The sequence below is a fragment of the Ranitomeya imitator genome, chromosome 2, assembly GCF_032444005.1.
Source record: "Ranitomeya imitator isolate aRanImi1 chromosome 2, aRanImi1.pri, whole genome shotgun sequence".
NCBI classification, from domain to species: Eukaryota; Metazoa; Chordata; class Amphibia; order Anura; family Dendrobatidae; genus Ranitomeya; species Ranitomeya imitator.
In genome coordinates this window covers 67,482,499-67,495,077 of record NC_091283.1, presented here as the reverse complement: position 1 = coordinate 67,495,077, position 12,579 = coordinate 67,482,499, and the positions used below count along the sequence as shown (strand labels likewise).

The 12,579-nt window shown below is 44.1% G+C and overlaps 1 protein-coding gene across 4 annotated transcripts in view; it reads left to right on the top strand.

Annotated features, from left to right (window-relative positions):
• The window catches only part of LRCH2 (leucine rich repeats and calponin homology domain containing 2), a 106,289-nt gene that overhangs the window by 81,872 nt on the left and 11,838 nt on the right, over positions 1-12,579 (top strand). For all 4 annotated transcript variants that reach the window (XM_069746906.1, XM_069746909.1, XM_069746907.1 and 1 more), the window contains 3 exons: positions 1,730-1,787; positions 5,741-5,853; positions 9,865-10,002. In XM_069746906.1, the coding sequence (XP_069603007.1) occupies positions 1,730-1,787; positions 5,741-5,853; positions 9,865-10,002 (309 nt within the window). The remainder of the gene's footprint in view (positions 1-1,729; positions 1,788-5,740; positions 5,854-9,864; positions 10,003-12,579) is intronic.

Here is a 12,579-nt window from a genome sequence, read left to right as displayed (position 1 = left end):
GCTTTCTTTCCTTTTGATTTTCTATTCAGTCTGTTATGTCGCATGGTCGCCTTTGTCATTTTCAATAATACCAGCGCTTTGTTAATGCAGTTTATTTACGATTTGCATTGTCTCTTTGCTACAACCCGACGTGCTAGTGCGGTCAGTCCCCCCCCCAACCCCTTCTTCATTCTCATTCATAGTGCGTTTGCCATGGCGTCCTCGATAGTCGGCAATGGCAATAAGCGTGCATGCTCTGTTGATCGGAGCTTGCATGTTAAGACAATGTGACGGCAGAGGTTTAGCAGAATCAAGCACACGGTACTGAACTACTACTTATACAGAGGGTAGAATGACAGTGGATTCAGCTTTTGTAGTCTGTTGTGCTGTTGTAGACATAGATCCCAGCCAAAATGGAATTAATCGGTCTAGCAGAGAAACCTCATCTTCATCTGCCTTGCCTGTTAGCTGCTCTTCATAATCGTTGTCTGTGTACCAAGGATTGCTTAGAAAGCAAGTAATAGTAGACATGCGGGCATTCTGTAAAGCTGTAGGGGCACATCTATTATAGATTCTTTGGGCAAGGCTTGAGATTAGCGTGTAGCTTCCTTACTAAAGTGGACCCGTCATTTGCTAAAAGAAAAAAATGAGTTGAGTACCTTGTAAAAATCCTTGAGTTCCCCCCATTCTTTCACCCTTTACCATTTTGTACAGCGTCGCTCCATTGCAGAGATCTTATCACTTGTTGCGCACAATGTGAAATCTCTGCTCTGCAGGCCAACTAAGAATTTCTTCAGAATCTTCTCTGGGGGGGCGTGCTTTTTCACCCCTCCATCTCAGACGCTGCCAATCACAGCTCTGCAACGACAGACTGATAGATGAGCTGCCGAACTGTGATTGGTAGCATTTGGAAGGAAGGGGTGAAAAGGCCCGCCCCTAGAGAAGACTCTGAAGAAGTAACACAGAGATTGCCTGTATTCACATTTGAAAAGCATTGTGAAAATAAAAACCAGTCAACTCACCTTGGTCCTGAGGATTCTCCATTACGGCAGCGCAGCCTGATATCGTGTTATCGTACATATTGATCACTTTCTCTTTTGTTGATTTTGGAGTGCAATATCTCTGCAGTGGAGTAACACGGCGCAAATTGAAAAAAGCGGCGCAGTCGGGAGAGGTCAGGATTTTTACCAGGGGTGTAACTGAGCAAGTGATGTATCCTTTTTAAATGGCTGGACTTGAAGTTCTAAAATGGCTTTTTAATGACTGATGAGATGCTGCTAATCATCAGAGTTTAGGGATGCAGGTCCTGCGATAATCAGCCGATAGAAAAAAACGAATCCTCTTGTATTTGGTCAGAAGTAGTGATGAGCGAGCATGCTCCGATAAGGTGTTATCTGAGCATGCTCATGTACTAATAGCATTCGAGCACGCCAACAATATATGTTCGAATCACCGTGACTGCATGTCTTGCGGCTGTTCGACAGCTACAACAAATGCAGAGATTGCCTGTCAAACAGCCACTGCGACTCGAACATGGTATACAAGCACACTGAAGACAATCTGCACATGAGCATGCTCAGATGACACCTAATTCGAGCTCATTCGTTCATCACTAGTCATAAGTTAAATCCTTACCAGGTGTTGCCGTAATGTAGCTTGTAACTAAGAGTTAAAACTTTTTTAATATATTTTTTTCAATCCTAAATTGTGACTTTATTTATTTTTATATGTTGTGTTCATTGAATGATAGGATTGTGAAAGGTCGCATAGTAACTCGCCAACGCCGTTTGGATTGAAGCCAAGATCTGGTAAGCAAGAGCTTTTCATGGAGCTTCTTTTTTAAACTGGTTGAAAGCCAGTTATTCTTGGCCAGTAATGTACCTGGTTAAAGAGCGCGTCTGCCTAAATTGTTTGGTGTCGTCGGCAAAGACTGACACTTTACTCTCAATCCCATCCCCAATGTCATTGAGAAAGAGGTTAAAAAGAATCTGTCCCAGCGCAGATCCCTGCGGTCCCCACTGCTCCCGGCGCAGATCCCTGCGGTCCCCACTGCTCCCGGCGCAGATCCCTGCGGTCCCCACTGCTCCCGGCGCAGATCCCTGCGGTCCCCACTGCTCCCGGCGCAGATCCCTGCGGTCCCCACTGCTCCCAGCGCAGATCCCTGCGGTCCCCACTGCTCCCGGCGCAGATCCCTGCGGTCCCCACTGCTCCCAGCGCAGATCCCTGCGGTCCCCACTGCTCCCAGCGCAGATCCCTGCGGTCCCCACTGCTCCCAGCGCAGATCCCTGCGGTCCCCACTGCTCCCAGCGCAGATCCCTGCGGTCCCCACTGCTCCCGGCGCAGATCCCTGCGGTCCCCACTGCTCCCAGCGCAGATCCCTGCGGTCCCCACTGCTCCCAGCGCAGATCCCTGCGGTCCCCACTGCTCCCAGCGCAGATCCCTGCGGTCCCCACTGCTCCCAGCGCAGATCCCTGCGGTCCCCACTGATGACTATATCCCATTTAGAGAACGTAACATTTGACAACTCTCTTGCTGTCATTTAGTCACTTTGTTACTCATCTTCATATAGATTCCCCCAGTCCTTCAGTATAAGGTTGTTATATGGAACAGTATCAAATGCCTTTTCAAAGTCCAGATAAACCACATCAGCCGCATTACCTACATCCAGATTTGTACCGGCCTTGTCATTGTAACCCAATCTGTTGGTTAGACACAACCCATGTTTCATGACTCCATGCCGGTTGTCAGTTATTGTATTATTCTCTGCAGGTTCTCTCATATACTGCATTCGAAAACTTTGCACACTACTAATGTCAGACTTACCGGACGGAAGTTCCCTGGATCCACCTTCTTACCTTTCTGAATTGTGTTTCTTCAAAGTAACTTAAGAAGTGATGTAATCTCTAAAAAAAAAAAAAAAGAAAAAAGTTATGTAAATTTTGAGGGAAAAATGGGAACTTGGAAGGGTTATAAACGTTGTTCCAGAAATTTCTCAACAAAAAAGTTTCGAAAGTCATGCTGATTTAGGCTATGTGCACACATTCAGAAATGTTCACGTTTTTTTTTTTTGTTTTTTTGTTTTTTGCTATAAAAACTAGATAAAACCGTGAAAAAAAAAAACCTGCACATGTTGCGTTTTTTTTTCCACAGCGGAATCACATTCCGATAAAAGCGCAGAATCTTCATTAATTTGGGGAATCGCGGGAATTCCGCACACATAGGAATGCATTGATCCGCTTGCTTTCCGCATGTGGCTATGCTCACCATGCGGGAAGTAAGCGGATCATGTGCGGTTGATACCCAGGGTGGAGGAGAGGAGACTCTCCTTCAGGCCCGGGGAACCATATACCTGTAAAATGCCCGCGTTCCCAGTAATGCTTTGCGGCAATGACCTGTGATGACGTAGCAGTCTTGCGTGATGCTACGTCATCTGGGGTCATTGCCGCTTGGCATTATTGGGAATGCTACAGATCGCTTGGAAAACGCTAGCATTCTGCAAGCTAATTATGCTTGTAAAACGCTAGTGTTTAGCGGGAAAACGCATGCCAATGCCGCATGCCTTTATCCCGCAACAGGGAGTTCCAGAATTGCCGCGGAAATTTCCACGGCAATTCCGGATGTGTGCACATAGCCTTAAAGTAGACCTGTGAAAATTTTATTTATAAATTAATTAGTACAACATGCAATAACTAGTTTAAGGATATAAACCTTTTTCTCAAATTCTGATATTTTCTCAAACGCATCAGGGTATGTGCACACATTGCGTTTTTTGCTGCAGATCTGCAGCGGTTTTGACGCTGCGGATTCGCAGCAGTTTTCCATATGGTGTACAGTACAATGTTAACCTATGGAAAACAAAAGCTGCTGTGCACATGCTGCGGAAAAAAACGCGCGGAAACGCTGCGGTTTATTTTCCGCAGCATGTCCATTCTTTGTGCGGAATCCGCATCGGTTTGGCACCTGCTCCATATTAAAAATCCGCAGGTGTCTAAAACCGCAGTGGAAACCGCACAAAAAAACCGCGATAAATCCGCAGTACTTTTTGCACTGCGGATTTAATCAAATCCGCTGCTGAAAATTCCGCAACGGAATCCGCAGCGTGTGCACATGGCCTAAAGGTTCGACCAAGAGCATTTTTCTTTCAATTTTGCGTTAAATACCTTGTAATAAACCGAGCTCCCTTGATTCTGACATTCTTTTTCTGTCTTTTGCTGCTTTGCTTTATTGCAGAGATATATTCTATTCACATTTGTTGCTACTTGAGTGCAATATATGAAATCTCTTCTCGTAGTGCAAGTGGTGTGTGTTCAGAGTCTTCTCTTGGGGCAGGCGCCTACACCCCTTCCTCGCACGTTGATCGAACAGTTTCAGATGCTGACGAGCTTGTGAAAACAACCGCCCCCAGAGAAGACTATGAAGGAACTCACAGTTGCACTATAGGCAGAGATTTCACATAGTGCGCAAATTTCTGCAGTGGCGCAAAGCCGCACAATGTGTGGAAAAAACACAGCAGAATCTGGGAACCTCGAGGATTCTTAAAAGGTATTTAACAACATTTTTTGGGGTGTAATGGACAAGTCCTCTGTTTACAATTAAGAAGCAAATGAACAATTAAACGATGCAAAGTTGTCCATAGCCAATTAAGGTGAACCGGGTGCCTGATTCCTGCTGTCCGAACCATTGATATGCACCAGGATTGCCCTAATATTGCACAGGCAATGGAATTATCAAGGTTTCAGAAATTGCTACAGGTTTTCCCACTTGTGCAATACGAAGGAAATCCTGACAACTGGACCTTATGGGACGTGTACACAAATGGGAGAAGAGCATGTTCTCTGATTTCCAGGTCTCCACCCTTGGTTAGTTTTCACTGTTTTCAATGCCTGACCACAGATAGGAGTGGCAGTGAATGCTTTGGAGGTGACACATGTGCCCTGCCTCATTTTGTAGTGTTTGACTGCGGTGTGTGGCTGTTTCTGTTGGCTCCTTAGAGAACTGTCATCATAATTGTGTTTAAAATAAAGGTATGGCCATAATGGCGCTCTTACTGATTTAATAGATACCTGTAGGGAAGAAGTCCGTCTCCTGGTTCTCGTTTAATGCACTTTAGAAGTTTCGAATATCCTTTTTGTGCATTGGGGCGGGACTGTGTGGCGGGTTTTCGGCTCTGCCGCAGCCCCTCTGCATTTGTACCAGCCTCCTTTTTTTTAGAATTCGCGCTAACGCCACCCTTGTCGTGGGTGGGGCTTTCACACGTTCATCTTGATGAAGACCATCATTGAAGCACGGCAGGGGCAGAGCTAGCGCCAACATGTAAAAACAAAAAGACTCAAACACAGAAGGGGCGCGGCAGAGCCGAAGACCTTCCCACAGTCCCGCCACAAGGCTTGGAAAGGATATTTTAGGAAAGTCTTTAACTTGTCGTTTTCTTCCCTACAGGTATCTATTAAATCAGTATAATAGCACAATTATGGCCATTCTTTAATTTTAACATCCTGATGATTTAATAGCCAGGAATGTGCCTGTGCTCCGCTGCTTTGTCTATGCGGTGAGGAGCCGTGGTGGGCTTAGTACCAGCGTTCTTCTGGGGCCCAATAATTGTACATTTGTTATGTTTTTGAGAATAGGTGATACATTTTTTTCCTTTTGTAGGATAACCCCTTTCAGTTGTTTGATATTTTTGAGTTGTGTTTTTTTTTTTTTTGCATATTAAAATACACATATCACAGCTTCATATGACATTTGTTCCTTTTTATTTCAGCTTTTAGTCGCTCTTCTCGTCAAGAAGGCGGGTCATTAGATCCAGGTTTCACAATGCGAAGAAAAATGGAACATCTAAGAGAAGAAAGGGAGCAGATAAAGCAGCTGCGAAATGTATGTGAGCCTGGGGGGCTAAGCTGCCACTTCAGGAGTAGAAAACGCCAAAATACCATAGTCTAATGGGAGTGTGCGCCATGTGTCAGGAGGATTCCGCAAAACAGGACAACCAAAAAGTTTCTACCTCCACCATTCTTCGCCTGATTTCCAGACTTCTGTTTCTTGTTCTCCCGTGGCAGCAAGACTGCAGTAAGAAGAAGAATGGAGCTGCCTGTACAAATACGCCCTGCTACTAGATATGAAGTGTATGGCTCTGACAAAAATGGCGCGCAATGTGTCCTTTAGAAAATAAATGGAGTTGAAGGGGTGCGACCGATCGCTCCACGCAGCTTCTACTGTATGTAGTCTTTCTGCCATGGGAGATGGGGAAACCGAAGTCCCTCGTTTAATCAATTGGTGGGGGTCCTCGTACTGTGATTGGTGCTGATCTAACAATTGATACTTGTAGAATTTTTTGGGTCAAAATCAACAGTGCATCTGAAAAGAAAAATTTATAAAGAAAAATCTGTTGCTTCTCTATCTATGCCTGTTTTTAGCTCTGAAAAATAGCATGCTTTTTTTTTTTTCCCAAAGTATCCTCCATCAGCCAGTTGACTATAAGGCTATGTGCACACATCAGGATTTTATGCAGAAATTTCCTGAACAAAACCAGAGATTTTCTGCCTAAAATCCCCATGCGTTTTTCCTCACGTTTTACTTGCTGTTTTCACGTGGATTTTTTGCTTTTTTTCCAGAGCTTTCCAATGCATTAAATAGCGGGAAATCCACGAAAAATCCCCAAAATTAATGAACATGCCGCGTATTTTTCCGCAATGCGTTTTTATTGCGGAAAAATACGCAGCATGTGCACAAAAATTGCAGAATGCATTCAAAATGATGGGATGCGGTTTTTAAGCGTTTTTGCCGCGGAAAACTGCCGAAAAAACGTGAAAAAATCCAGAACGTGTGCACATACCCTTAGACTTACCACTGCTGTGACCATCAGCTGTAATCTAATGGAAAAACTGGCAGCAAGGCTAGGTATTACTTGAGTGGGCTGTCTTGGTAATGCACAGACATGTCTGCTCTCCCTGAGCATGACAACGTTTTTTTTTTTTTTTTTGCTGCTTTTTTTTCCTGTGTCTTAAAGGGAACCTGTCACCCCCAAAATCGCGGGTGAGGTAAGCTCACCGTCATCAGATGCTTATCTACAGCATTCTGTAATGCTGTAGATAAGCCCCCGATGTAACCTGAAAGAGGAGAAAAAGAGGTTAGATTATACTCACCCAGGGGCGGTCCCGCTGCGGTGGGCATCTCAGGTCCGGGGCCTCCCATCTTCATTCCATGACGTCCTTTTCTTGTCTTCACGCTGCGGCTCCGGCGCAGGCGTACTTTATCTGCCCTGTTGAGGGCAGAGCAAAGTACTGCAGTGCGCAGGCGCTGGGCCTCTCTGACCTTTCCGGTGCCTGCGCACTGCAGTACTTTGCTCTGCCCTCAACAAGGCAGACAAAGTACGCCTGCGCCGGAGCTGCGGCGTGAAGACCAGAAGAGGACGTCATGGAATGAAATAGGAGGCACCGGAGCGGACCTGAGAGGCCCATTTGATCGGACCGCAGCGGGACCGCCCCAGGGTGAGTATAATCTAACCTCTTTTTCTCCTCTTTCAGGTAACATCGGGGGCTTATATACAGCATTACAGAATGCTGTAGATAAGCCCCAGATGACGGTGGGCTTACCTCACCTGCGATTTTGGGGGTGACGGGTTCCCTTTAATAAATGAGGACAGTTGCACATTGTAATAATAGGAGATCACATAGTCCAGTTTAGAAAGACAGATGCCAATTGTATGTCACACACTGATAAATGGTTAATGGTCTATTGTCACGCCACGTCTGACCTGGGGCCGCCATGTATTCTGACTGCGACAGGCTGAAGGGCGCTGTCATGTAACACACGTGTTGCCGGCAATTCTCACAATCTGATACAGCTGCGACCGCTGTCATGGCCTGACCCTTGGTCGCCCTCCCTGGCTCTTCTGCTGCTTTGGCCAATTTTTAATTATTTCCATCACGACCCAGGCGTTCTCGATTTTATAGGCATCCCTAGCGGCTAGGAAAGTAACTCGTTAGTAAGTTTTACTCCGTCACCACTGTTTATTCTCAGAGCTCTGTCTCATTGTTTAAATAGTCATGAAGCACAAACCTTTTTTTTCCATATTCCTTCCTTCTATAATTTCCTGGAACCAAACGTTTATTCTCAAGAAAACACAGTAAAACTCTCCCGTACTGTTCAAGAAAAACCTAGAAAACAATAAAATAAAAATATATATTATTCTTATTAGAACGTTTACACTACAAAAGTAAATAACCGAATTAAAAGAAAGGCTTTATGTTTTGCAGAAAAGGATGCAAGAAATATTTAGGCAGCCCAGTAATGATAAAAGTAACACTGCGTGTGTTTAAATTGCTAAATGTCCTGTCATTCGACCAAGAATCCTAGCTCCATGTATTACTTAAAGGGAACCTGTCATCAGAAAAAAAAATGGTATTAACCTGCAGATATGGTTTTAATCTGCAGGTTAATATAATTTTTTCTGTTGACAGGTTCCCTTTAAAGCCCCACGCCGGTGAGTATTTTTTCTTATTGCAGCGCTGGAGTGGTGCTTCTAATTTAAGTTCCCGGCCTCCTAGTCTCATACTTACCCGCTGCCGTCTTCTTCTATCAGCGCCACTCTTGTCGGTCTCCAGCAGGTTGTGACCTGCCGGTCGCTCCAGTGTTTGCCTTTGTGTGAGTCTGAGAGCCTTGTCCTGTCCATCATAGACTTACATTGAGATATTAAGGCTGTTGCTTCTGATTTACATATAAGAAAAATGTGGATTTCTCTGGAATAAGACATCTGATCACGGATATCAAGGTATCATTTTATCCAACGTCCTATGACCTCCGTGCCCATATAGGTGGATTAGGAGGGTTGATCCTACTGACATATTCCCTTTGGAGCCCTAGTGGACTTTAATCACCTTGTCACAAGATGGGTGTGAAATGTCTGATCCCTAAAGGGGCATTTACACTGCCAGATAATCATGACTCTGCCTTGTTTCACTATGGTTTCCATATAAACGGGCTGCTGATCACCCGATGAGCAAGCAAAACGCTCCATCATCAGGTGCCGCACAAAACATCTTCACTCTCGGTGTGTTAATGGCACTTACTACCCAAAATTATGGTAGCAGCGCCGAAAACTATGGTTCACTTTGGCCTGCCTGTGTGAACGGACTTTTTTTAAATGACCGCCGATCAGTAAAAGTTTTCTGATTGGTGATGTATCGGTAAACGTACCCTAAGACACCCATTATTTATTTGAACAGATCCCCCCCCATCCTCCTCACTAGATCACTGACACTAGATAATCCAGTTTGATTTGTCACTGACATATCAAGGATGTGATTTTTTTTTTTTTTTTAGGAAGCGAAGCATGGGCTCAATGTACAGGACATAATTACAGCAGGAAGCAAACATTGCAAGTACATTATTTATTATGCTCACTTATAGAGCACCATTAATCCCACAGCTCTTTACAGACATTATCACTGTCCCCATTGGGGCTCAAAATCTAAATTCCCTATCAGTATGTCTGTGGAGTTTGGGAGGAAACTTGTGCAAACATGGGGGAGAACATACAAACCCCTTCCAAAAGGTCCTTGGTGGGATTAGAACCCAGGACTCCAGCGCTGCAAAGCTGCAGCCAGTGTAATGAATTACTATTTGCATTAATTTTGCATTTTTACAGCTAAGGGTATAGCAAACCTCTTCTTGATTTTTTTTTTTTTTTTTTTTTTTTTTAATATATATTGGTAAACCATATCTGTGTGAATTTTCGCCACGTTAATGCTACAAACCGTTCTTTCTGTACAACAACAACTGGTTCTTGGTAAGTGTTAGTACGAGTTTGCGCTCTCTCCGTCCCCCATATACATAGATACCGGCAGGTCACGGACCTCCATTTATAGAATTGCATTATTTCCACAGAATCTGGAGTCCAGACTGAAGGTCATCCTGCCAGAAGACATTGGAGGAGCCCTCATGGACGGCGTAGTATTGTGCCATCTTGCCAATCATATACGACCGCGTTCAGTTGCAAGTATTCACGTTCCATCACCAGCAGTGGTAAGGACTCGCGTTGTTATGATGATTGTCAATTCCTTATTAATCACTGATCACATGCACTAAGAAAAGCAAAATCATCTCTGGTATTTTGGTTCTGATTCGTTTCTACATTTGTGCCACTTTGTTTCTTTTTTTGCAGTTTATTTGTGGCATGTGATGAGAGCATTTTTGCGTCTTTCCACAGTCTAAAAAATACCCTTTGACCTGAATGATCCTATCCCATTCACCTTGTAGGATGCTGTTTCAGTTGGACTCAACAAGAATGTTTTTATTCCATGACTGCAAACACAAATCTTAAAAGAGAGAAAAAATGCAAAGAGAAAAAAAAAATGCGAGAAATGATTAAACAAAGGGTATTAGAAATGATAAATAAGTGAGATGCTTCCTTTGTCCCCTGCCATCCGTCCTCCCTGTGTTATCGCTGGTGATTCTCCTATCATTTATAGCTGGGTCCGGTAGTGTCGGTACGGTGTGGCACAGTTAGGACCCTTCGGCCTCTTTTCTTCCTTCCTTCCTTCCTTCCTCTAACGGCAGATATGAGTTCCTGTATGTAACGCAGCACGTCCAGTGTCTCATCATGGCCGGCACCGGTGTCATCGGGTCATGTAGGATTCTGGATAAATCTTTTCTTACGTGACAGATTCTTTTTCTTCTACTACATTCAGCAGAAGTTGTTCTCAGGCTTTTTCTGTTTCCGGGAATGGTTAGGCCATTTTTTAGAATACTTTTCTTGAAAATTTTCATTTGATGAGCTTGACTCTTTTATTCTTGGTCTTTGATTGCAGGGACCATAAAAGAGAGCACCTACCTGTACACATACATCCACGTTATTATGTGGGCAGGAACCACTTACTGTCTCAGTGCTGGTTGTTTTAGACCTAAGACTTAGAACTAAGGAAGCGCCATAAGGCTTAGTTCCCCTCCTATCAGTCAGTATAAATGGTGACATAGCAGAGCCCCCTTTTGTCACTTGCCACGGTGAATGTGTCCACAATTGACTGTTATGTGCACGGACCCCAAGGACTGTGTGTGATAATCCTGCCTCCTGTCCCACCTACAGGGATGGACTGTCAGAAGTAAGAGTCCGTTCTCCGCCATCCATAAAATCCTGAACACTGTGCTTTTCATTTTATCACTACGATCATCATAATTAACCCCTTTCTGACCTCGGACGGGATAGTACGTCCGATGTCGGCTCCCCTGCTTTGATGCAGGGCTCCGGCGGTGAGCCCGCATCAAAGCCGGGACATGTCAGCTGTTTTGAACAGCTGACATGTGCCCGTAATAGGCGCGGGCAGAATCGCGATCTGCCCGCACCTATTAACTAGTTAAATGCCGCTGTCAAACACAGACAGCGGCATTTAACTACCGCTTCCGGCCAGGCGGCCGGAAATGACCTCATCGCCGACCCCCGTCACATGATCGGGGGTCGGCGATGCGTCAGGATGGTAACCATAGAGGTCCTAGAGACCTCTATTGTTACTGATCACCGGTGGCTGTGAGCGCCACCCTGTGGTCGGCGCTCACAGCACACCTCCATTTCTGCTACATAACAGCGATCAGCAGATCGCTGCTATGTAGCAGAGCCAATCGAGTTGTGCCTGCTTCTAGCCTCCCATGGAGGCTATTGAAGCATTGCAAAAGTAAAAAAGTTAAAAAAAAATGTGAAAAAAATTTAAAAAAATATAAAAGTTTAAATCGCCCCTATCAAAATAAATCAATAAAAAAAAAATCAAATCTACACATATTTGGTATCGCCGCGCTCAGAATCGCCCGATCTATCAATTAAAAAAAGCATTAACCTGATCGCTAAACGGCGTAGCGATAAAAAATTTGAAACGCCAGAATTACGTTTTTAGGTCGCCGCGACATTGCATTAAAATGCAATAACGGGTGATCAAAAGAACGTATCTGCACCGAAATGCTATCATTAAAAACGTCATCTCGGCACACAAAAATTAAGCCCTCAACCGACCCCAGATCACGAAAAATAGAGACGCTACGACTATCGGAAAATGGCGCCATTTTTTTTTTTTTTTTTTTTTTTTTTAGCAAAGTTTGGAATTTTTTTTCACCACTTAGATAAAAAATAACCTAGTCATGTTAAGTGTCTATGAACTCGTACTGACCTGGAGACTCATAATGGCAGGTCAGTTTTAGCATTTAGTGAACCTAGCAAAAAAGCCAAACAAAAAACAAGTGTGGGATTGCACTTTTTTTGCAATTTCACCGCACTTGGAATTTTTTTCCCGTTTTCTAGTACACGACATGCTAAAACCAATAATGTCGTTCAAAAGTACAACTCATCCCGCAAAAAATAAGCCCTCACATGGCTATATTGACGGAAAAATAAAAAAGTTATCGCTCTGGGAAGGAGGGGAGTGAAAAACGAACACGGAAAAATGAAAAATCCCAAGGTCATGAAGGGGTTAAAGAGGAATTTTCATCATCTGAAATTTGTAAAAATGCTTGTAGAAACACAGTTACAATTTACCCCTTACTAATCCCTTCACCCCAGACCATTTTCCCTTTTTCTTTTTTTTTTTATTATTTTTGCTCCCCTTTTTCCCAGAGCCA